Source organism: Canis lupus, chromosome 9, assembly GCF_048164855.1.
Source record: "Canis lupus baileyi chromosome 9, mCanLup2.hap1, whole genome shotgun sequence".
Taxonomy (NCBI): Eukaryota; Metazoa; Chordata; class Mammalia; order Carnivora; family Canidae; genus Canis; species Canis lupus.
In genome coordinates, this window is record NC_132846.1 from 13,689,868 (window position 1) to 13,717,155 (window position 27,288).

Here is a 27,288-nt window from a genome sequence, read left to right on the forward strand (position 1 = left end):
GCCATTTTTAAAAAGATTTTATTTATGTATTCATGAGAGACACACAGAGAGAGGCAGACATAGGCAGAGGAGGAAGCAGGTTCCCTGTGGGGAGCACAATGAAGGACTCCATCCCAGGACCCCGGGGTCATGACCTGAACCAAAGGCAGATGGTCAGCTACTGAGCCACCCAGGAGCCCCTGTTGCCAAGTGTTAAACAGAAATCTACATTAATATTATTTTAACCAGGGATGGTTGTTAAGGAAAGTTAATTATGGCAACATCACAAAAAGAGTAGGGGATTCAACTTTTAAGTTTTATAAGAGGAAATTCTAGATAATAGATCATTGCCCTTTTGGTTGTGAAGAAGCCCTTTGGAGATTCTGAAAATCATTTACTATCTTCCCAAAATATAGACACAATTTTGTATATGACTTCTAAATTTATTTACAAGCAAGTCAATTAAAAATACATTTGTGTGTATGTGTAGATATATGTATTTATGTGTGTTTTGTGTATATCTTTGGAAATTGTTGATTTTGTTGTTTGGTTGTTGTTGGTAATTACTGGTGAGGATGATGATATCGTCATCAAAGAGAGTTGAATTTTTGATTTGCTGAGGATTAAGGAAGAGTCTTTCTTTCTAGTTATCCAAGGACTACGTGAGAGAACGTGTGAGCAATGGGAAGTTTGGACTCAGGGAGTAACTTACTGCCAATCTGAAGTTTAATCATTTTTTATATGGCAGAGATTAGCACCATAACATTTAAACATTTTATTTATTTATTTATTTTAGAGAGAAATGCTTGTGCACAAATGGGAGAGTGGCAGAGGGAGGAACAGAATCTTAAGCAGACTCCTTGCTGAGCACAAGCAGGACCCAGGGCTTCATCTCACAAGCCTGATGAGATCATGATCTGAGCCCAAACCACGAGTCAGGCAATTAACCAACTGAACCACCCAGGCACTCTACTACCTTACATTTTATTCACATACAACCATTCCATTCCTTCTGTGGAATTCCAGAAGTACAATGATAATTTTTGGTTTAGAACAGAATTTACAAATACACAGTTTAAGTCTTCATTAGTCCTTAATTCAATTTGAGAATTACTTATAACTGCTCTGCTTCACAAAAGCAGGTATAAGATTAATCCACAATCTGTGTTGTTACCTTAAGGTCTTTGGCTTAATCTATTCTAGCAGCATTCTATAACCTTTATAATTCTTTGACTGAATTTTATTGATATTGCCCTCAAAACCAATTACTATTTATTATAAACATAGTACTGTCATTCTGAAAGTCTTCTGAACTGTGATGTCTGTATAATGCTGTGATGTGGGAGTCATAGAAACCCTTGTTATTAAGATTATGGCCAAGGCACATACTCCAGTAGGGTAACACAGAGTGTTAGAGATTTAAAAAAAAAGTGTACGGATGGGGAGAAGAAAAACAACAAGAAGGTGATTCAGGAGCACATGAAGTAAATTCTGCCCAGTGATATTTTAGATAACTCAAGTATCAGAGAACATTGATTGGGCAAGGCATCCAAAGACATTAATGTCCATGTGTTCTTCTTCCTGGAGTGGAAATAGGAAACTCATTCTCCTCTATGTAGCTTTTGGAGCTCCTTGAACTTCTCCCTGTGATCTTGAGCTTTGCTTACCTCCTCCCCTATAGAATTGGTTTCTTTTTCCCTTAAATTATTGATAAGCCTATGTATTAATAACAATTTCAGAATAATGACCTAATCATCTACTTGCTTCAGTTGAACAGAGAAATTCCTAGTATGAGTATTAGTAATATTAATTAGATAACAAATGAGCCCATTTGAGATTCTTTGAGTGACATATATAAAGAGAAAGTTCCATATAACATCCATGTAAGACTACCATCAGAATTGGCCTCTCATAAATTCTTACCTAATTATGAAATACATCCCTGCTTGTTTATTGACCAATGGCATATTTTATTAGGCTTGCATTATTTTTTTAAAGTTTAATCAGTTAATGTAAAATTAAAACATAACATAAAATTGGAAATTCCATGTAAAAATTCAGATTTTGTTCTCTAGAAATAGCAGCACTGGAAAACTGGCAACACCAGGTGTGCCTTCCTCTAGAACAGCAGTCACCTGAAACTGTGCATGTTGTCCCTTTGCCTGAGCTGTTGTCCTCCAGGTCCCCACAGAGACCATCAGGCCTCTTCACTCATTGACATTCCCTGCCTTAACCCAGGGAGCCCTTGAGTTTATAACCTTTGCCTAGAGCTCCATTATAGTCACTTACTGAACAACAACAAAAATTCTAAGTTTAGCCCACCTTCTGGAGTACTCTTTGATTAAAAGAACACAAAAAGAGCAAAGCACTGAACTTGTACCATTGAACTCTACAAGAGATAGATAAAACATGTCAAAGGACATAGTTCTTTTGGCACAGCTGACCTAAGTGATATTAGATATATTACCTTTATTATATAAAGGGAGGGATAGAAATGGTTCTTTTGTCCTAAGATGATGACCTAGATCCTGGTTATACTTAAACTTTATCAGATTTTAAGGCATCTCTCACTTTATTTACTAATTTTCTTTTTTTAAAAGATTTTTTATTTATTCAGGAGAGACACGGAGGGAGGGAGGGAGGGAGGGGGAGAGAGAGAGAGAAAGAGAGAGAGAGAGAGAGAGAATGAGAGATGCAGAGACACAGGCAGAGGGAGAAGCAGGCTCCATGCAAGGAGCCTGACATGGGACTCGATCCTGGGACTCCAAGATCAGGCACTGGGCTGAAGGCGGCGCTAAACTGCTGAGCCACCCGGGCTGCCCCATAATTTTCAACAAGACAGAGTTTACTATTTATAAAATTGCATGAAGGCCAGCTATGATTTGGGAGAAATAAATGGCATTACCATGCTTTCTCCTTGTGAATTAGTGATGTTTCTGCCTGAGGTTATCACTTGAGACCTCAAGAGACAAAGGTTTATCATCTGAGACAGCTATGATGCTGAAAATGATGTTAACTGGTCTAGTACTGAGAAATTGGTTAGTTAACTAATGTAGAATATTTTATTAATAGAGTGAAACTGGTTGGGATATTGGCTTAGCAAGTATTTATTTGACCAGAGTGTGATGGCATTACTTAAATTTTGTAGATCCTCAGATATTCTAAATGTCTATAGTGAATACAGTGTTTCTACCATGAAAAACATCCGGGATGCTATAATGTAATACGAAGTGTTATTGCCTGTATTATACTAGTAGAAATCGGAGCCACATTCCTGAACTCATTTTGTTTTGGTTTTGTTTTTTTTTAATAATAAATTTATTTTTTATTGGTGTTCAATTTGCCAACATACAGAATAACACCCAGTGCTCATCCCGTCAAGTGCCCCCCTCAGTGCCCGTCACCCAGTCACCCCCACCCCCCGCCCTCCTCCCCTTCCACCACCCCTAGTTCGTTTCCCAAAGTTAGGAGTCTTCCATTTTGATCCAATGTCCAGTCTGCCTTCCTTGCTTGTTTCTTTCTTTCTTGTTATTTTATAATAGGAAACTAGAAAGCCAGATTCAAAGATTTTAAAACACTTTCAGAGTTCCATAAAATTGCCACTTACAAATGATTTTAATAGTACCTTGATACTGTAAATATTGCCCAATTACTTATCATCAGGGTCTGATTTCAGTTTCATTTCTTGTCAGACATAAAACAGAGCAATTCAGAATCGGTGGACTTCTGTCAGAGGCTCAAACGCAACTTCAGTTGTGCCAATTCTGCCCTCAGCAATGTGGGCAAACTTCAAACAGAAATGCACATGAATAGTAAAAGGAAAATGCTGGATCCCACCTGTTGAATCTTCTGTGAAGTAATATGTCTATAATGTTTATAAATTTTAATAACCCATATGGGGCTTTATCTTTCAACATTAAATTTATATTATTTTCAAGTTTGACTTTTCTGGGTAATGTATTTTATTCTCTAGTATCTTAAAGAATCTATCCATCTACTAATGTATATTCATTCATAAAGAATTGACATTATCTCTTATCGACCAATTACCAGCACATTTATAAAGTTACATGTAAATCTTCATTTTCAGTGGGATGTTTTCTCTATCTGACTTAAGGTATGATACTTATTGAGGGCTGGAAGCACAATAAACACCCTTCATAGAACCAACAAATAAAATGTTGATGTTTACCCTTTGTTCCCCAAGATGACATTTGAAGTACATTTTAAAAAATGAGTGCTTTTGATGGCTTAAGATCCCATAGTGATAACAGTTAAATGAACAAAATCATTAGCCTAAGAATAGATACATGAATACTAGTCTCATCCCTTCAGTTGCTTATAGCTGATAATAGCAAGCATTACCTGTAAATTTTAGGTCTTAGAAACAAAGAACACATCTTATAACACATGGCCAAATAGAGGAGAAAACCTAATGAGCAAACTGTTTTTTATTCATTGCAAGTAAGTTTATAGAGTGTAAGTCCGGGGGTAGAATTTGTGGTTTTAGTGTTCATTGTCTAGAATTCATTTTACTATGGTGCTAGAATTTGAAAGACTTTGGTAGATTTTTGCTGGGGAAAAAAGGAAACAAAAAGAACACAATTTCTATCTGATGGTCAGAAGCACCTGTTCTAAAGAACACTTTTTCACTCCGTTGATTGCAGTTTACAAGCATTGAGAAAGGAGAAATCCCGAGATGCTGCTCGCTCCCGCCGGGGAAAAGAAAATTTTGAGTTCTATGAATTGGCCAAGTTGTTGCCTCTTCCTGCAGCCATCACTAGCCAGCTTGACAAGGCATCCATCATTCGACTTACAATTAGCTATCTGAAAATGAGGGACTTTGCTAACCAAGGGGACCCTCCATGGAACTTGCGAATGGAAGGCCCTCCACCTAACACATCAGTAAAAGGTAAGTTTTAAGCCCATGCTTATTCTGGAATATGGTGGTCTGTAGGTGTCTCTAAGATAAAATGTTTACTATCATCCTTTCTTCTTTTCCTGCATATCAAATCCTTTAAAGGGATACAAATGTGGAAATCTGAACTCTGCATGAGAAAGACACCATGTGAAGGTGAAATAAACCTCTTCTATTTCTTTTTTATTTACCAAAAGTCTGTCAGCCTAAATATTCTATCACTTTATATAAGCTTTCAGAGAAATGAGAATGAGATGACTTACATTAAAGTGCTTCTCGGGTTTAATTTGTGCTATGCTAATACATGCAAGTTATTGTTGATGGGTGGAGTATAAGCATATTTGTTAAAGGGTGGAACTAATATTTTCTGTCTTTAGTAACCAAAGAGAGGAAGGGAGTTGAGTCCAACTGTAGAAGGCATTTTGAGTAATGATTTTATTGACTAATAAACAATTCACATATCAATGTTTCAAGTCTCAATACATATTGTCTAAAAATTGTTTAAATATAAACATTTATTTGTCCTTCAAATCCTTGATGCAGTCACTCTTAAAACTTATTAAAAATTTTAGGTCTTCTTCACTCTGATATGTAAGAGAGGTATTTTCTTTTGTGTTAGTGAAACTTCTAGTAATTTATAGCATGCTTAGCATATGAATATCCGTGCATATGTTTATTGGTGTATATGTGGTGTTGGCCATTGATTTTCTATCTTTAAAGACATGTTATTCACGGCATTGGACTTAAGAGATCTGCTAGTTTTTTTGCTCTGACCTTGTATCTAGACCCTTGGTGGGCATAAACTCGGACATTTGGCAAAATTGTAGGCAACTCTGGGGGAGGAACTAGGTTCTTTAAATTAAGAGATTATACCTTAACGACTACCTTTGAAGTCTCTGTATTCCTGGCTGTTGTAGGAAAGGGTTCTAGTGGGAAGCTGTAACCTCCTAGAGGATTCAAATTAAAATTAAGGATTAAAAGCAGTCACTATTTACAATTGTGTGCTAAGAGATGTGATTACATATGTATGTATATATTCATATATATATACATGTGTATATATAAACATGTATATACATGTATATACACACACGCATGCATGTGTGAATCCATTCATATCTCTACCTTGGTACTTTCAAACTGTATTTCTTTTCTTTTTTTTTTTTTTTTTTACAAACTGTATTTCTTATGCTTATGGGAGAAGGAAAATTAGAATTTAAATTGTAATAGGTTATTTCTCTTTAGAGCAGGGCAAACATTCTTCTGTAATGGGCAATACAGGAAATATATTAGGCTTGGAGAGACTCTCAACCCTTCCATTGTAGCATGAAATCAGCCATAGACAATGTGTAAACAACAGGGTGTGGCTGTGTTCTAATGAAACTTAATAGGCAGCTGCCACCAAATTTGGCCCAAAAGCCATAGTTCACAGATTGTTGATCTAGAGTAGAAGAATGACACTGAGAAGTTGAGAAGAAGGGCAGGATGTCAGTATATGGTATCAAAGTCCCAATAAACCAAGACATACTCATGCAGTCCTTTCACCACCCATCTTCCTGTAAAAATGTAGATGTCAACTTAGTAATGTACCAATCGATGTTCCAGATGCTAAAGTTGTAGCAGATTTTCCCAAACTAAAGATGTGAATATAATCTAATAAGCATGTCATATCCATAAGAATTTATTCAGTAGACTGTCATCATGTTTATTCTGAATCATACAAGATGATAAGGGTAGGTGTAATAGGTCAAAAGTCACAGACTGTGCAAAATACATTCTTAGGCTTCACTTTGAAATGCAGTTGGTGGAGGGACTGGATTTGTCTTAAGCTGTTTAGCACAGTTATCTTTTATTTCCATTTTTTAATTTAAAGGAGTTGGCAGTTGATAGGCTGCCTTGGTACTGGTGGTTCCCTGAGTAGAAAAATGGTCCCATGGTTTGTCCATTCTCCTGTGAGGTGATAACCCCGCTTTTAGAATCATGACCTTTTAGTGATGCAAAATTCTAGCTCCTGCAGAACCTCATTTACAGATGAGGGAAATGATCTAGAAATAACATTTAGAGTGAAGTATTAGCAAATTTAAAACTAGAATCCATTGTCTTGTCTTTCTGTCTAGTGCTCTATCACATCGTATTGATTCTAGAAATGGTATTTGATTTGCATCCCCTTTATTGAATATTATAGGTCAGAATTCTCTAAGCTTTTGGCTACAAAAGATAATTTATTTTTACTTTATGGACTTCAATCAGTGAAACTCTGTAACTACTTATGATAAAGATGGATTAAAAAGATAAAATATGGTCTCTGCTGTCATGGCCATTTCAGGCTATGGAAGGATATGATGATGTCAGTGAGGGAAATGGGAAGGTCGAAATGGGTATTTAGGAGGCTAGAGGGAGATAACAGATTTGATTACTTTGAAAATTCCACGCAGATAATAGCAGAGCATCCAATTTAGTACGTGTGTACTCCCGCTACTAAAAACGAATGATAGTGAAGGTGTAAGCATAGTGACTCTTATCCAGTTTACACTGGCTCTCTAAACTTGCTAGGATGCAATGGGCACTTTTTGTAAGCTAGTTTTGCTGTACAATATATGTATATTTTATTGCTCTACTCCCATTCTTTAATGCAAACCTGTTACTCATTCTGATCAAACATTCATGAAACAACATCAAAAGAAATTCATTTTAATTTATTAAGGTCTTCTATGTTGTGCCCTTGAAGAAGTTCATGTGGATAAACAAGCTTATATAAATAGCCTGCAGCGTCATGTGAAGTGCAGTTCATAATCCAACAATAAAACGGTAGACATTATACTTTGTGCTTCTCCAAGCAGTCTCTTGAATAAACCTAAAGGCATTTGGAAATTTATATGAAAAGTATTTACACCATGTAGGCAATGGTTTTTTTTTTTTTAATGTGATGAGTTGTTCATGTTAATAATTAAATTTCAAAGCTTGAATTTAAATTTGTCCCACACAACTATATAGAAACTTAATCATTTTAATTTACTGCTTCAGAAAGGCCCTTCACTCTGCCCCATATTCATCACATCTTTTCTTAAAAGTCTATAAAGGTTGATGAGTTTGTTTTGTGATGCCCATTGTATATAGATTATTACAAGTTATGCTTGCAGAAAGAACACTCAGGTGACAGTGTATAATGTGTCCTGAGTCAATTACTTCATGGAAATGATATGTTAAGCAATTGGAAGGTAACAGATAGTTTTTTCCATTATTTTAGAAATATCTGTATTGTTATAATACAGATCAAATCTACAATGAACATTATGCATTATTCAAGAAATGACCAGGTATTCTCAGCAGTGTTTCAGCTAAATAACTGATGATTGTAACCTTTAAAGAAATCTCATTGTGGTGACTGTTGGTAAATCACTTCTCCATTCATAGTAATCTCTATTTAGAGGCTATCTAGAAACCATTATATGTTTTATTAATCTTAAAAGCAATAGCTGCTGATTTGACATTTGCTAAAACTAGATAAATTTTCTGTCTTTTTAATATCACGGACTTCAGTTGAATTTTGGTGTATATCTGCTACAACTCTATTAATCCAGGAATATTTACCACTGTAAGCATAAGTTTTATTTCAATTTAAGCACTGCAGGTTTTAAACAACAATTTGTGTATCTGTGTGACAGGCAATGATGCTAAGATATGTAAAATATAAGACATTTTTAGCCCTTGAAGGAAACAGGTGAAAAATATTGCAAGACAACTGGTGATTAAAATTGGCTGAACACGTTAAGGAAGATCTTTACTATGTTTATAGAATTTTTCTTCACTCTTTCAGGCTCCTATTGTGAATTAAATGGTTGATATCTCTGAGAGGAGAGATCTGCAGGTCTTTATTTAAGGAATGCATGAGGCATCCTTTGCCAAAGACCACATTGTAGCAATCATGTTTAAGGGATCCATTTAAAACAGTCATGTGTAGCAACTGAATCTAGGACATCCTTCAGAGTAACACTGAATTACTATCATAATGTTTATGCCTAAAACTTAGATAGCATTTCATAAAAAATGTCTCTGTTTCCATAGAAGGTGGAGAACCCAAGACTGTCTGCGTGATTATTGTTCTTGGTCTAAGCAGCTCTAAGGTTTTCCACTTCCTCTTCTGGCATTTTTACTGTGTACGGACACATACTTACTTCTACCAACTGACACTCATACTTGGGGGTAAGGGTCCTATTCCTCATTATTTAAAAAAAAAACATATAAAATGCAATTTCTTAGAATCTGCATGGCATGTACACCAGCCTGTGGCATTCTTTCTTATTGTGTAGGCAAATGGTAGTACCCAGACTGATCCCTTAGGTTCTGAGCAGAAGCTTCCCTATAGGGGAAGACAGATTTGCTTCTTATTTGATTTCTATTCTTGCCTCTACCTCCATAGACTGGGGGCCCAACTCCCCGCTTTAGTCTCTGGTTTCACTTAGCTTAATCCAAAATCAGGGGTGGCACCATGGGGCGCCTGGGTGGCTCAGTTCATTAAGTGTCCAACTCATGGTTTCGGCTCAGGTCATGATCTAAGAGTCATGGGATGGAGCCCAGCATCAGTCTCCATGTTCAGTGCGGAGTCAGCTTGTCCCTCTCCCTCTACTCCTCCCGCCACTCATGTTCCTTCATGCTCTCTCTTAGATAGATAGATAGATAGATAGATAGATAGATAGATAGATAAAATCTTCAAAGTCAAGGATGGCTTCAAATGGAAATGGGGCCATCCAAAAGCTGAGCTCTCAATGTCCACTCTTGTTTTTCTTGGTAGTGAGTGCCAGGTTTTACTAGTATATGGAAATATGATGTAATAGAATTGCCTTTTCTTAGATATGCTTCCAGGAAGGCTTTTTAATTATATGTTGCTATCCTTTTGTCTCTTTCTAGTGAAGTTATGACTTTGGAAGGAAGTTCATTGAAGAACTGACCTTTTACTTTATTTTATTTATATCATGATAGGACAAGTCTTGTTTATATCGCCATGCTTCCCTAGGATTGTCATCTCTGACACTAGACATGAAGGGCTTTCTGACAAATGTGGATCTGATGATGGCAGAGTAAGTGTCTGAGACTATAATTCTGTGCAATTTTACATTTTCTCAGGAAAAGCCTTGCTGTCTACAGAGGGGGCTCCAGGCTACCTTCAGCATGAAGCATGGAGAAGCACTGCTGCTTTCTTGCCGCATGCCACTGTTAGAGAATTGGACTGGTTACCATTACTTTCAGCGCACCTGGCACTGTTGTGCATCCAGAACTACCCTCAATTCCAAAAACTGGTTCAGGGGAAGCTTATTTGCGAGAGTGGTGGCCGAGACCATATGCATACTCTTGTGTACTAGTCAGCCATTGCCAGTGCCATTGCCAGTGCCACTGGCAATCACAACATCTCAGCAGCATGCCACAAAGCTTTTACTCCTTGTGTTGCTATGGTTCATTCCTGGGGTTGGCAGATTTAGGCTGAGCTCAGCTGGATAGCTTACTTCCTGCCACAGCTCTAGCTCTTCAGGTTTCAGCTTGGATCTGCTCTTGGTCAGGGGACAGCAGAAATTTGGGAGAGGCTCTTTTCATGGTTATGGCAAAGGGGGAAAAGGGATGAGTGAAACACTTCTTAAGCAATTTTTGTGGAGGCTTGTGGAGATGTGGAGGAAAGGGTATGCATGTACCTTTGCATTCTGCATTGGGATTCATCAGTCTGTCCCTCTATCTGCTATCCTCTTTCCCTAGCAATACTGAATACCTCAAAACACTTATTTGTGCCTTTGTACATCCCATCAACTAACTAGAATGCCCTTTTCCTTCTTTCGGTTTTGCTGAATCCCTGTTCATCTTTAAACACCCAGCTCACATGTCACTTTCTTGGTCTTCTCTCCTTCCCCAGAGTTATTCATTTGTTCCTAATGTTACTGTTCACAATCTTCTGTTGTTTTTTAGTATCAACTCATAATTCTTTTCTTACCATACCTATCTCTATGTTTAGACTGTGAGCTATCTGAGGGAACAGTCTGGGACTTCGTATGCATGTCCATATATCTCCATGTACAATGCCCAGGAAAGAAAGTCTTTAACCACATTTTAAAATTATATAGTACCACATTATATCTTGGAATAGCTATTAGCAAGCTGAATAATGCTGATGAGAACTGTGGGTGGGTCTAAGAGCCTAGGATGAAGAAAGAAAAGAGTAAAAAAGAAAGGGTAGAAGAAAAATGGAGGGAGAATGATGGGAATAGTGTGAAACCAAAGGGAAAATAAACAGTGTATTGAGTAGAAGCTAGAAGGCATGGTTCCTCCCACCCTGAGATGAACTGCCTTCTCCTTCCAACATTTTTCTTTCATGTAATGTATGGGCTAATGAGTTGATGGTTAAAAACAATAGTCTCAAGAAACCCATGTCTTGGGTGTATAAATTCAAGTTCATTCAACCAATATCTGAGTACCTTCTCTTACTAAGTCCCCGCAACAGATGGGGGCATAGGGAGAAAGTATAAGGCCTTGGGGGTATTTATCATTTATTGAGAAATAAAAATAGAAGGGAGGGAGGAAAGGACGAAAGATGAAAGCTTTTGATAAAATTAAACCATGTGACTTGGGTTATAAAGTCCTTTCTAGATCTCAGTTTCTCCTTTGAATTTTCTTTTTGTGAGTGGTTCTGGTCTGGGTTATTGCTAGTCGGTAACCCCAAACCCCAGTTTTTTTAGAAAGGCTTTAGCAATTATTGTCTCAAATTAGTTTCTCCTGAGACCCTTGGAGTTTTTAAAGCTGTTTATTAGTAATTTCAAAAGCCATGTTCTCTATCTCTTCCTATTCTGCTAATATTTCTCTTTTTCTTCTCTTTTATGTCTTTCCTCTTTACATGGAGGTATCCTGTCTCCCTGGCATTTTGGGTTCAAAAATACATGACGTAGTTGATTTATCTTAAAAGATTTTATCTGTTGATTATCAAGATTTTCAACATACAATTATTATAAAGAGATGAAAAATAACATAGCATACAGTGAAAATTTAAAGTAAACAAGCCAAGTGCCAACTATATGATAAAGACAAAATATGAATCTAAAACTTTATATACTTTTGATTTGCTTTTTACTCTTGGCAAAATCATAGGGGACGTACTTACATTCCATGTCACATTCAACTTATTTTAAGAAGTCTACCAGTTCTTGATAATGTAATATTTTAGTCACGGCATTGCCTTACTACATTGTACTCACTTATTTAGGACTTTGAAGTTTATGTGCCCTGTTCTTTAGGGCTGGACTTCTTTGATGTGTTTTTGTTAGCCCTCTCACCTCTTGCAAAGCACAATATATAGTTTCAGTGCTCTGCAGATAACAATATTTCATGGGAATAGCAAAGAAGGAGTCACCTCTGACTGCTTTATATGATTGAAATTGTACTGTGGCTTTAATTTTCAGAAACAGCTTTCTAGATACTGTGCATAACTCTTGGCTGTGCCTTAATAAACATGTGGTGACCTCCACCTGTAAAACTAATGTGGCTTTGAATACTGATTGATGCAGCTTTTCACATCCTTTCTGGGTCCATAATATGTCAGCAAATGTCAGAGCCTGGGCAGGAAAAGAAGGCCAAGAGAATTTGGGGTTTAAGATCATACAGATATTCTGTTTCAGTCCCCCTGCTATTGTGTGGAGAAAACTGATAGAGAACTTTAGTGATATAAATAAAGTCAGTAACAGACTTGGAAGTAGGGTTTGGACCTATGAAATTCCAATTCAGCACATGTTCCTCCATAATAAAGAGTATTTCTGGGGTGCCTGGGTGGCTCACTGACTTAACCTTTGGCAGATCATGATCCCAGGGTCCTGGGATATAGCCCCTCTTGGGCTCCCTACCCAGCGGGGAGCCTGCTTCTCCCTTTCCTTCTGCCTGCTGCTCTCCCTACTTGTGTTCTCTCTCTCTTTGTGTGTCAAATAAATAAATAAAATCTTACAAAAAGAGCATTTGCTTTCTTAGTTCAGTTCATGTCACCAGCTGTCCGTAACACCTTTTTCCATTTGTATTATATATACATGAACATGCATGCACATGTATGGCTCCTGTGTAGAGACGAGCCCTTTTTAGAACAAATGTTAGGGAATTCAAATTCACGAAATATTTTGAGGCTATTCAAAGGCAAAGGAGTTATAACAATGAAAAAAGTCATTTAAGGCATTAAATACTAAAATTATGGGAGACTGTGTGAAGGGTATATTGGAACTCTGTCCTAACTTTGCAACTATTCTGTGGATCTAAAGTTATTCCAAAATAAAAAGGTAATTTTTTTAAAGCACTATAATGCACTCTACTGTCAGAAACATGAGAAAAATAGACCTCTACCCAAACGGAAACTCGTTCTGTCCCAGTTTCCTACTTTTTCACCTGGTCACTGTTGAGGCTCTATAGGCTCATCCTTTTCTAGAGCTTCCTTTCTGGTTGTATTGTTTAAGAAATGTGATTAACTGACAGCTGCCATGTCCATCAGGATATGGAAGAAAGAAAATTCATTAAACTGTTTACACGATTTTCCTAAGCTTATAAACGACCATTGTCATCAATAAGGAGTCACAAGAGCACAATTGTACATCCTGGTTATTCTCCCTAGATAGCAAGCTGGATCCAACTTGCACACTGTAGTTGGCCAAGCTCTGTGAAGAGCTTTAGAATTGAAAGGGCTTAGGGACTTTTTCTTAGAACCCACATGGTAAGCCACGTATTACTAGTGGCAATGGGTTGAGGCTTGAGTTGGTTTTAAAAGTGTATTGAAAATAAAGGGCAGGTAATGTGCTTTCTGAAATTTTTTTTTTTTGTTTTTATCATCTTCAGAGCTAATGTGTGTTCATGTAATCTACTTACTGTGATAGCCAGCATACCTAAATTGTATGCCAGCTAGGGGTGCAGTGGTGAGTAATTTGCTAGGTTTCCATGGATGTATATTGTTCTCTGCATTGTGCATAATGCTATAGAACTAAATGTACAGTCCTACAAGTCATCGGCTTAGTCTGGCTTATTATTTTCCCTTGGTTTCTCAATTTAATGTAGCAAATGATCCAAACTAGGGCTATTCGGAGTCTTCTATAGATAGAGAATCTTACTAAAGAGAAACATGATTAAGGCTTTGTCTACAAAGGACTGTTGTTCAGCCATTTTTCGACTTACCTAATCAAACAGCTGGTCAGTTTAGTTAAATAATTGTTTTGATTGATTTGTCCACGTAATTTATTAGGTGTCTTTCTGATTCAAATGGGGGCTTAAGGCATGATACAGCTATAACCATTATGTCAGAAGTCATTAGAAATAAGAAATTTGGAGTTTGTATATAAGAAATCCAATGTTATTATGAAGATTAGAATGAATAAGATTGGTAAAGCTGAATTAGGTTAAATTCTATCTGCAAATAACTATCTCCAAGACCATGTGTACTTAAAGTGGGGAAAATATGACTAGACTGTATAGAATAGCCCAATTTTCACCACTTACTAAAGTGAAAAAGTTACTGAAGTACTAAAGCACAGTCATTAGGTAACACTGTTGTGCTCTTCTGCCATTGTCCCTTGAGACTGTCAATCACTGGGTGTTGAGCAAGTGCTCAAGGGGTGAATACTGTACAAAGTATTAGAGGGAAATTAAAATTTGTGAGTTTATAGTCCTCACTTCCCAAAGCACTACAGAGACTTAAAAATATATTTTTCAGTAGTGTTTTGTAATTAAAGCACATCACTCATATATAATTTTACAGTTTAGGAAATAAGGCTGTGTTGAATATCAGCACTGATGATGAAAACAGACTGTGTACACAGTTTGGGTTTTATATAAATACTTTAAAATATTGGCTTTCTTCAATAAAAATAGATGAATAGTATCCAGGTTTTTACAAGAATTTTAGCATAAAAGCAAAATTGCTATCATTTTCTATTTTGAAAAGAGACATGAAGATCGCATAACAAAATGTGTAAAATGCAGTATGTTCCAGAGAGCTGTGACAGAAAATGAGGATGCAGATGCAGGTGAACCTCACTATGGGCACACAGAGGACCTTTTGTAAAGTGGTGCAGTAATATTTTCTTAGTTGATACCCAACCTAGCATGCCCTGCATTGGCTCTCCTATGGACACTGAATACCCAAAGTTGCAGAAAATCTGTGTTAAGGTGTTCAGCCTGTGTTATTGTGTGATTTACATCTAGCAGGCAGTCAGACTGAAACTTCTTGTTGCAAGTCACTACATTTTTGGCTGTACAAACATCTGCTTCAAATGTTGACAGAAGTTAGAGAAAGGGACTCTTGTAGGGAGTTATGAGAACCTATAATAAAGGTATAATACATGCAGAGAAGGCCAGTGGATCCAGCAAAATGTATAAATACAATGGATACTGATAATCCCAGCCATTTCAGTGTGTCTTCAGAGCCTTACTAATAGCATGCTCTTGGTCAGTGCATTGGACACTCTGAGTTCAAATCTTTGTGACTGAACAAGACATTTCTTTGTCCTTAGTTTGTCTAGAAAATGGGGTAGTTGGCCTTGATTCAGCTGGTCTTATACCGTAGTGAGTCTAGATTTTATTGAGAGGCTTAAGCTTACATAGAAACTACCAAAGGCAAGTTGCAATTCCTTCTTAGGATTGTTACCATGATAGAGCTAACTTGTATTTTTGTTTATTTAGTTTGGCACAATTGTATTTCTGAAATGATGTTAATCAGGAAGAAGAGATGGTTAACACACAAAGTTTATTTAAAAATACATTTTGAGATTCTAACATGTCAAAAGTCTTGACTTGTATCCTATGACAGAGCAGAGGAAATTTAGAGTGTTGCTTAAAATACACAGATGATTTGGGGATATTAAGGGAACTTAATGTTATGCTAATGCTTAAAATAATGAAATCTTAAAGTTGATTATATACATTTTTAATATGTGGATATTTCATTGAGATAAAAAGATGAAAGCATTCTTAAAATAGGCTGTATCTGAAATGAAAGGCTGATTCATTGAAACAATGGATATAATTGATACTTCCCTCAGAATTTTTGTTTCATAGGTTATAGTCCTACCATATTATATAAATCCTTAGGTTGTAGGTAGCATTTTACTGTTGTTGTCATTAGAGATCAGGAATGAATCCTATTTCTCTTTCATTTTACTCACCTGTTCCTGCTCTAAGTATTTGAGTGCTTATTACATTGCAGGACTCACTAGGTTGTGTGTGGAATGCAAAGAGGGAAAGAAGCTAAACCCTCTAGGAGTTTATAATCTAGCAAGAGTGATATACATGCTCGCAAAATAATAAGGTGAGGTATTATTCATGTTGAGAGAGGTTTAAGCAAAGTGTTGAATAATCTGTTATGCGTAAATATAGTTATTGCCACAAACATGGTGACATTTAATGAGAATTGTGGTCACTGAGCTTATGAGTTTTTCTTTTCAGAAAAGTATTTAAAACAGAATACCCAAATGGCATGTAGGACACAGAACACTTATGTATATTGGTATTATCTGACCATAATTTCAAACAACCAGGAGTATGAGTCACATATCATACTTACCAACCAAGACCTTAATCAAATGTCATCTTCTGGTACCTTTTCACCAGTATCTTAGCGTTTTACAGAGATGGAGGAAAGGCTGGAATGAAGTGTGTTTTTAAATTTCACAATCTACTGTATATAGTTTGCAGAAAATGGCTCAGCATCTGATGCATGAATATAGAAAGGGTCAGAGTAGAAGAGAAGCTGCTGTCCTGGGAACCTCACAGTAGAATGGCCAAAGTTCAAACACACCACTGGGGCAGTGATGGGAGAGTCAATTGCTTACATTGACTCCCAGCTCACACACTGCCCCTAAAGCCCCTGGTTGGAAGGGAAGACTAGACAGCATGGAAGAAAATCTTTTGTACTTTCATTTAAATTAGCACAAAGGGAGGGAACAGTTTTGCTTCACATGTGAAGTCAGTCATTTCTTGGGTTGCTAGCTCAATGTTTTAGCAGAACAGCTGTTCAGTACAATGTGGCTTTCTACAAGCAATATTTCTACTGCTAGAAAAGTGGCAGTCTGCCAAAGAGAGTGCCCAGACCAACCCCTAAACAAAAAAAATCTTTTGTCAACCACTCTAATAATTTGTACAATTCAGGAAAGGGGGGGTTGCACAGTCTTTGCAGATGTGCATTTATGATGCTATTTTTAAGCAGAACAACATGGAAGAATAGATTCATACGAATCGTAAGTTGATCATTCATTTTAAGCATTTGGCTTCTGCTCCTTCTAAAATTTCACTCTGTGGAAAGAAAACACAGCCAGCCTTGAAACGAGGTAAGGCAGGGTGTGACAACAAGATGAAATCCTTCATTTCCAAACCTGTGATGCTTGCTCAAAAACAAAAAGCTTTGGGGTGTTTTCTTTCCCACAGAAGGGAAAAAAATGTGTTTTTTCTGATCCCTCACAGAAGAAACTTGCTATCCTTCAGCATTTTGAGGAAATAAACTCTTAATGAGCCTGCATTCTTTTACAGCAGTCCATTCTCTGAAAATGAGTTTAAGTGCTGAAGGAAATGCCAGAAGCATTTACACAACCAGCGCCAAATTAATGTGTGTTAATTCTGTGTATTTGAACATCACAGACACTGTGCAGTTTTTCTGGTGTTAAACTGGGTTTAGTCTCAGACATGGTTCTCTGGACTCTAGGTGTCCAGTCTCTATGGCAATGGACTCTGCTGGCTTTGATACTGGCAATGGAGAGTTCAGAAGAGAATTTTTATGGATTGTAGTTCCTTGGGAAAGAACCCTCAAACTTCTCCTAACAGTAGAGTATGAAATCTGATAGAATCCTCATCTTGTATTTTTTATTCAACCATATGCTTGATATTGACATGAGAGAATTAGACTACTCTCCTAAAATATGAAATCATATATTTAAAATGACATAAAATTAACACACTCGTTCAATAAAAGTGATTCTAGAGCAAATAAAATGGTAGAAGCTTCACTGACTTGATCAAAGGCTTCCTCTAATTTTGAGAGTTGAGATCTTTGTTATTGTTGGTGTTTCCTTTTTTCAAAATCCAATCTTTGCATATCCCATTTGGTGTAAAAATGTTCAATTAAATGGAGTTGCATGTATTGCTACAGCAGGAGTATTTTTGTTCCTCTTAGAATGCAGTCCATTTATATGATGCTGTCCCCTCAAGTTTTAATGTTTATATGTGCTAATGTAAAAGTACTGTGATGATGGGGTTTTACTAAGGTAGGTTATTTTACTCAGTTAATGAAGGTATATTTTAAAAATTATTCACGTGAACTGTTTCATCATACTTCAAGTTGTTACGCAAGTGTTTTTCAAATCTTGCTCAAGTTTAATAAGGATTTACAGTGACAATTACAATTGTTTACTTAGATGTGGCCCTCAGCAGAGGGGTACAACACTTTGGGAAATGATGAGTTCCAGACAAATTGTTTCTAAAATATTCTTTTATAACATAACAAAATCACTTTTGTTTTTACATATTAGAGAAATTCTCTAGGTGAAGGATTTCTGTGGCAATTCATATTTTGCAAGAACTGAGTTCTTTCAGTAAAACAAGTGGTTTTACATTCATGTTGTCGGTTTTTAAGATTTCTTAAAGTAAGGGAATGGAAATAGAAAAAAATAAATTTGAATTACTGACTTATGTCTAATGGCAGTATATTTCAGGAACATATTGGTAGGTACAAAATTATCCATGCTACATTGCTGTTGCTTTACTCGTGCCAGCTATTACTTTAGTGACTTAAAGAGTCTACACTTTTTTGATGTGTAAATGTAAAGCTATATAATCATTTTTTACACTTATGCAATATCTCTTCCAGAAATCATAGGAATGGCATGCCAGTCATGATTGCATACAAACGCATTTTCTGGTATGAGTTGAGTAGAAAAACATGTAAAGAGATTGTATATCTGTGATCGCATTTCATATTTATAAAACTTGATGTGATGAGATCATTTTTCCTTCTGCATATAGAGTTATTTTTAATTACTCCTCTCTATGTGCAAAAGATACATAGGTAAGAAAAAGGGATGTTCAGAGATGGTTTTTTAAGTGAACTTAGGTGCTTTGTGTACTGAGCAGTTATACCAAATGAAAGTCATTCAGTTTGGCCTGTGATTTATGCAAGTGCCTCAGGAGGCCTGAATCCATTAATAATAGTCTCTGTACAAAACACAAGAAAGACAAAAAATAATATTCTATCAATTTATATCTGTCACAACTCATGTAAAACTCCTATAGAAACAATTGGTATGCATTTAATAACCATACCATCTTGTCTTATCGAGGTGATGATTGCATTCCAGCACATTTCTAGCCAGTACCCCAAAATAGATGGAGTGAGACTGGCAGGTAGACAGTTGATTAGATTGTGGCCCACTGATGCCAGCACATTGCTTTTGCAAGCATGTGGGTAAATTAACTCAGCATGCAGAAAATATTTAGACCTTTCGCTATACTTTACTCCTAGTGAACTTGCTTGATCCAGGTGGACTCGGGGAGTAAGAGTATGAGTGTTGGAGGAACTCCACCCACTACAGAGTATGTTCTGTGGGTGTTACAAATGACTAAATTACACTCACAGACTTCCTCACTTGCAGTTCTGTGTAAGATGAAGTCGTATTAGGAGGTTATAATTTCATAGCACACTAAAATTTTTTTTGTCATGCTTTTTCACAGTGATATTATCCTGTGAAATAGTGGGACAGCTTGCCCAGTGTCACTTTTATAATCTCCTGTTCTCATTAGCTCTTTGCTGTAGTCTTTCTCCTCTTCTGCATTGCTCTCTTTTGAATTATGTCTGTGGCAAACCTCACCCTTCACGTGATTAATGGAAGTTGATATGTTAGTGTAAGCTGAATTCTCAGACTTTGTTCTGCAGTCACCTCTTTGCTACCTTCCACTTCCAGTATTCCATTCTCCTTTTTTTTTCTCCCTATCTGAACTTTCTCTTTGAGGTACTATGTTTCGTGCTCTTATTCAGAGAATTGCAGAGCAAAATTGTGAAATGGCAGTAACAGTTTAGAAAATGACTAAGTAGTGCTCATAAGAGCAGCCAGTCCAAGTCAGATATTTAAGTACAGGTTTCTCAGAGATTTTCATTGTTCTTTAGTTTCTAGGGTATGTAATACTGGACAGTGGATTTGGGGGCTGAAGGAAATTCCCTATTGCCTTGTGTGCCACTCATACTCCACATGCACAACCTCATATCATATTGATTGTATGCTATGGATCTCTGCTGCTAATGGTAGTCACCTGATTTGCAGAGAACTAGAACTAATAACCTTTTCAAATGTTATCAAATTATGATAAAACCTAGACCAATCAAATTACTTAAGTGATCATTGATCATTTATTTGATATTTTAATTTTGAATGAGTCTACCTCAAGGACTTCTTGATATTTCCATTAATTTTAGTAAGACCACAAATGCCAAACAGTAACACAGTTCGTAAATTTCACCAACAATGAACCCAGAATGTTGTAAATTGGCTTTATTTAAAATGACCTTAAAAGAAATGAATGGCCTTTAGCATAATTATAGACATAGCAGACACAGTGAAAATCGAGGGAAAGCACCTGATTAGGAAGTACATCTGACTATGTTATATGTCTGTTTGGAGTGTGAAGTGATCTGATTAGATTTCTCAGCAGTGAAGGAACCAGAGCTTTTGCATTTGGGTCACCCCACATTTTAGGTTGCTAATGATTTCATTTTAATGTCACCGTTTAGTTTCATACTGATCATTTATACTGACAAAAAAAGAAGAAAACAAGGAACCTGTCATCAATCATTCATTTAATCAAGTAGCAAAAGTAGATAAATAAACATACTGAGTTAATTATTCTTCTGTATGTAGTGATTGACAATAAAGTTAATTTATGCCTATTTTAACCCTTTGATATTTTGTGCCATTAGGAATAATAGCGATTAGCAGTTGTAGGGATGATTTGGGGGTGACCTTTTTCTTCCTAAAGTGTCTTAAGAAAAATTCAGCCTTCATACTTAAGGCATTTTTTCACTTGAAATCTATTTCACTAAAGAGTTGTGGTTATTTGCATCTAAGCATATTAACTCCATGCTACCAAATATAATGAAAAACAATTATGTTAGTCTGCCTCCTTTGTTGTATTCCTCTTCATACTCTTTAATGAAGACCTTTTTTTCTTAGCAATGTGCATTTTTAATGTGTAAAAGGATTTGTCACCAGATACAACTATGCTATAAATCCAAATGTGTATTAGATACAACACTAATGGGAAAAGGTCTCAATGACAGCAAAACAGTAACACATATATTTGAGTTAAAAGAGCTTTTGAAAGTTCTAAAAACCTATTTTTGGTTTGTCAGCACTTTCCTCTGGTTTTCCAGAGAATTTTTTTCTGGTGGCTATTCATATTATAATATCAGTGATAACTTTTATTAGACCTTCCATAAACAAGTCTATTCTTCAGGTGAATGTGGAGAGGGAAACTACATTGTCTAAAGATGTCCTCTGGAATCTTTCTAGCCCTTTGTTCCAAATCAGTCCATGGTAAAGAAATGGGGAAGCAAGAAGTGGAGTTAATGGATTTGGGGTTGAAAACAGGAATTTAATTGTTGATTAAAATTGTGCAGATATTTGAGGCTCCAAGAAACTCTGGATACCTTATGACTAGATATATGCTTCTTCTCGATGTGTTTTATGAAATGACTCTTCAAGACTTGGCAGTTTTCACCTTTACTGTAGCTGAATTCTACCCACTTGCTGTTTTGACTTCTTGCCTGGCTCTTGTGTTTGCTTCAATCCTAACAAACTAGAACTGGAATTGGAGAGGGTTGGTGGGCAAGACACCTGCGGGCCAAGTGGACCCCAGAGCACATTTCACACAGATGCCATGCTTTGTCTTGATTCTCTTCTTTGCAAAAAAAACAAAAAACAAAACAAAACAACAACAACAAAAAAAAAATGGGGGGAAAAGAAAAAGCTTGTGTATCCTTGCTTGGCCTCTTTAGGAAATTATCAGGTTTAGTATCAGTCTTGAAATCTATAACCATAAATTGCAAGTTACAGTAGATTCTGAGCTTATGTCATTATTACCAGACTCCCATCTTTGGTTCTTGATGGTTCGTGTTAAAATTTGCTTTCTGCAAACATTTGGCTTAAGGAAGAGGTTTTGCTCATAAGACTCTCTGACTACCAGAATAGATAAGGTATTGCAGCTTGATCTTTAATGGTGAAGTAAAATTTGGAAAATGTACACAATTTAAATTGTTACCTCTAAACTAGGTAAAACAGCATATAGAAAATACTTTACCTCATCAAGTCAATGTGTAAGTAAATGAAGAACTTCGCATAGATAATGAAATGTTTTTAAAACTAAAGATTGTCCACATTTCTTAAGTTTAGATTAAGTCTATTTGATGAATGAATCTGTCTCCTTACCCTCATTCCTGCCATGTTCACCTCGAAACTTCATTAATTTCTGTATAAATGTATTAAAGAGAAACCTTTTTGTTCTTTTTTTTGTTTGGCCTTTGTTTGGCCTCCTTTTACCTGCACGCATTAATTAAGGGGCAGTATGAATGAAGAGTGGGAATTTGTGGCCTTTTTGTTCACAGAAATAATGGTTAATCTCTTCAGCTTTGTCCACTTTATGACTTTGCTTTTTTCATTCACTTAACAATCTACAGCTAGCCAGTTAAGCATAATGCAGCTTGTACTCACTGTGGTAACAGTAAGATCAACAACTCTGTTTCCTTCCTTGAATAAACTTTCAAAGTTCTTTTTTGACGTAGGTTTGGAAGAGGCCATAAAAACTAGAGGGAAAGATGCCAAAGAATCTCTCTAAGTAGCTGGTAGACAGATGCACATCCATATGACCAAATACAAACATGGTTTTGAAAAGGAAGATGTGAAATTTGAATTGAAACATTTGGTCAGAATCTACTTTGCCTTAGTTCAGAATCTACTTTGACTTAGTTCAGAAGGAAATAGATTCTAAATCTGAAAAGTAAGAAAAAATATCTGGATTTCTAATCACTCTCAGACCCTGGACCAAATGAATCTTGTAGGCACAAGTATATCTTCAGTACAGCAAAGTGAATGTTTTCTTGGTGTAATTCTTAGAGCTACTTAGCATTTATTCGATGTATCCTTTAGTTGTCTTAATCAGGGGGTTTTAAAGTGAGAAAGAAGATAGGCTGGTTCTAGTTAACCTTCTGTCCTTCCTGAATTTCATCACTCTCTCTTCCTCTGGAAAAGAATAAAAGAAGAAAGGAGTTTTAGGTGCTCAGAAGCGGTGGGGGGAAGCTGAAGCCTTCTCCCTCATCATCGGATTCTTTTATTTTGTCCTATAACAAATTCTTGGTTGCCCCTGAGTATCACTCAGAGAACAGTGGTCCAGTTAAATCTTTCAGTTATTTAGCTATTTCTCTCTTTTACATTGCTTCATTGGGGTTTTGTTTATCCACTGAGAATAACAAGTATATGTTAATCACCTACAGTTTGTTCTCAGCACTTGGAGATAGAAAACACATAGAAGATGCATTTCTGCTCTTGAAACATTTGTAATTTATTTATTTATTTTATTTGTAATTTATTTGTAGGAATGAGGCTTTTGATATGAATAAACTAGAAAGCATTTTTGAAAGAATCCAATAGGAGTGAAGTGCTTATTAAACTAAAGCATGAGCCTAGCCAGCACCCTTCTCAGAAGCCAGAGGGCTCTTTAGCCTCCAGTGTGACCACTGGAGCTATGTGGAGAAAGTTCTGGTCTTTTTTCATATGCCTTCATAATTTTGGTCCTACTTGAGCTACTCAGGGACCTATGAAGAGAGACAGGTATTCTGTAGTTTTACAGATGAGAAAACTGGGGCAAAAAAAGCACCTAGTAACTTGTTCAAGAGTAGATGGTGCTTCTTAATTTTGAAGTGTGTTATTACATTCTCCCAAAGTTGAGATGCCCTGAGATTCACAGCTGGCTTTGAAGCCAACTGCCTGTGGTTTTGGTTGATGGAGATCCCCAGGTCTGGCCTAAACACTGTAGTCTATGAAATGAAACTCAGCAATCTTTTTGTTTTGATTTTCCATGAATCTTAAAAGAATGTAACTACAAATGCTATATTCAGAGAGAGATTCAAAGAAGGCTCTAAATTTCTCAGAGAGGGTATTTATGTTAATACTTATCATGGCAACCTAACATTAGTTAGCTTTCAAGTTTTCAGTCTTCATAAATAATAGATCAGGCTTTTATTTTACCATTTTTAAAAAAGGTTTTATTTATTTGAGAGTGAGAGAGCATGTGCGTGTGCACAAGCTGTGGGGAGGAATGGTGGGAGAGGGAGAAACAGACTCCCCCCTGAATGGGGAGCCCAACCCAGGCCTGATCCCATCCCAGAATCCAAGATCATGACCTGAGCCAAAGTCAAATGCTTAACTGACAGAGCCACACAGGCTTCCTGATTTTAACATTTTTAGTGGAATTAAACTGAAGTATCCGATTAGTGAGCTAGATTTTGACTTTTTTTCAATGGGTTTTAGGGAAAATGTATTGTGTTTGAAATCTTTCTTAGGCTTTAGTTATCTTTTAGAAGAAACACCGTAGTTTTAACATGGCAGGTTGCTGGCTATGGATACCTATGCATCTGTTCACTTCCTCTTCCCTATAGAACGGAAGTGCTATTATTTAACAATTCAAATGCTTGTCTTGATATCACAAACTTTAGATTTCTCATATTTTGGAGTACTCTTTGATGAAGTCTCACTCTCCTGGCAGCTTTCATGTTCCCTCTGTACTTTATTAGACAGCATTTCCTGGAATTTGGAATCCCATTTTTCTTGGCATTTTAGTGGGCAGCTTATGCACTCAAGGCATCACCTAAGTACCAGCAACACGTTCTTGACTGAATAATGATGTATGTAGAATGTTACTTTTTTTGCCTTATAAATGGATAGCAATTTACACAGCTGTGGATGTGGGATGTTTCAATCCCAGACCATGTTGTAAGAAAAATTGAATGACAGTGAGCAAAACAGCAGTAATTATAAAACTAATTACTAAATGCTGATGATGCCCATAGGCTTTGCATAACTAAAATTAGAAAAGGAAATTGCTTTCGGCTTCAGAGAGGCAACATGCTAGTTATTTCACTGTTTCACTCAAAATGGAGGGTAGTATATAAAGTTCAATCAGGAAAATATACATGCATACATATCTATAGATTTGCATATACATATATTTCTCTATGTTGAAATGTTATTCACTCTATCTTACAATTTTATTTATAGAACTTTATGCATAGATATTTACATAAAGAAGATAAGTATATTAAAATATTTGAATGCAGTATATATACTGTGCATTTTGCATACACTATAATTACAACATTAAAATGCATATCTTTACAATATATTTATACATGTTAGGTTTCCCTCATGTACATTTTCACAGCAGAATGTAGTGTACATTTCCACCCTTGCAAAAAGAATCTAATCTTGTGAATTCATAGCACATTCTTCAAAATGAAATACCAAAAAATTAAAACATTGATCAGCTCATAGAAAATGAATTATCATGTTTTGAGAAGACAAATGATTGATAAATCAGCAGTCTGTAAGGCATACCTTTGTTCATGTTCAATTTGGAGCTAAGAAATATTTGATATTAACCCCACAGAAATTACTGAAATTGTAAACCTATTACCTACAGACCCCAGACAATTCTGGAATTATAAATGCTAGAGCCAATACAGATAATACTCAAGTAGGAAGTACGGCAAAGTGAATTATGTCAGTATGCATATAAATGGAAAATGATTTAATGAGCTAAAAATGTGAACATTTTATTGAAAATGTTTTCTTGTTCCTTACAATTAGTTGATTTCTATTTCTATCCTCTCTGTAGTCCTGCAGACAAATGTTATAAAACACAAACTCTCCTGAATAAACTATTAATGGTTATGTTTAAGTTTCAGATTAAATAGATCATGGATCAGGAAGATGAATCATTGTTGATACAGAGGGAAAATGAATCCTGCATTTAAAAACTCAAGTAGTTTGAATGACCTAAAAATGTAACGTTTTATTTAATTTTCTGCCACATGTTATTTCAAAAGTCCAAAGAAATTAAAATGACAAAAGATGATACTGTCTGTAGACATATATTATTGAAATGAAATCCAAGTATAATTGAATCAAGGCTGTAATGAAATTCTTCGTGTAACTTTTACCTAGTGGGGCAGCGCAATGAGTTAGTTCTTCCCATTTGTGTTAGTGAATTTAGTAATTAGCTCTTTTACTAAGGCAAATGGTCTAATAATGGGGGAATAAATCACAGAATGGCATATAAAATGAATATGGAAAGTCTTGCTTCATGTGTAATGTCTGCTAACGTAGTCAGCTGTAACTAATACGTATACAAGTTGGGGTAAAGTCTCAACTTTCACAAGTTATACAAGGTCCCAAGAGTCATAACAAATCCTTGCTGCTCATCAGATGTCCTTCAGATGTGAGGCAATGTCAGTCGTGAGAGTAACTATGAGATCAAGAATTCAGATAGCTCAGGGTGAACTAAAGTGTTAGTAATAGGTTTATATCTGTAAAAAAAAAATGGCATATATGTTTGGCCTCACACGGATTACTTTCTGGTTTGTTCTTCTTGAGGCTAATGAGGGGAGAAGTTAGAGTACTTCTCATGGTGTTGATGCTGAGAAATACAGGTTTTTCTTTGAAGTAAGTGACATGGGGGAGTTTCAGGAGAAGGAAGGGATGTCCAGATAGAAAGAGAGAAGGTATGAGCTTATAGAGAACCAATTTATCCATCGATTTCACATGTAATTACTGTATGCCAGGCTTGCCATCATCTTGAGGAAAAACAAAAACTTATCTCTAGGCAATGTTTGAACTCAAAATTTGGTCATTTTATGTGTGAATAGAATTTTACTAGAAGAGAGATAACAACAAAACCATTTTTTCCAAGGCTCTATGTTCAAAACTCATTGTCATTTAACTCATTAGAAAACACGCAGTGTCCTGTGGGGTACTGTTTTTATCAACCAGTACCAGCAGGCAAGCCTTGCTTACAGACAAGTTCATTTTCTACAAATTTTCTGTCATGTTTCACCTTGGTAATCTCCATCTCATGTGTGCAAAAAGAAACAATTTATTTTCAACACTTGAGGGATATAGAACATCTGACTGCTGTCATAACCTATTGTTTTTAACATAAACATTATAGCTGCATTTGCCTTGAAATATTTGCCCATGATTGCGTAAATCTGAGCCAGGTACAGGAGTGTCACCTTGTGCTCTCCAGCATCAAAATTGAGGCCTTTCGCCTAGGAAGTGCAATTTGCTCCCTTCACAAGCATTTAC

General features: G+C 36.2%; 1 protein-coding gene across 6 annotated transcripts in view; it reads left to right on the forward strand.

The window, feature by feature from the left end:
- Positions 1–27,288, forward strand: part of NPAS3 (neuronal PAS domain protein 3) — an 839,616-nt gene that overhangs the window by 252,954 nt on the left and 559,374 nt on the right. For 4 of the 6 annotated variants that reach the window (XM_072838226.1, XM_072838222.1, XM_072838224.1 and 1 more), the window contains one exon: positions 4,647–4,891. In XM_072838226.1, the coding sequence (XP_072694327.1) occupies positions 4,647–4,891 (245 nt within the window). Of the gene's footprint in view, positions 1–4,646; positions 4,892–5,002; positions 5,054–27,288 lie in introns of all 6 variants that reach the window. The other 2 variants (XM_072838221.1, XM_072838225.1) reach the window with 1 other exon arrangement.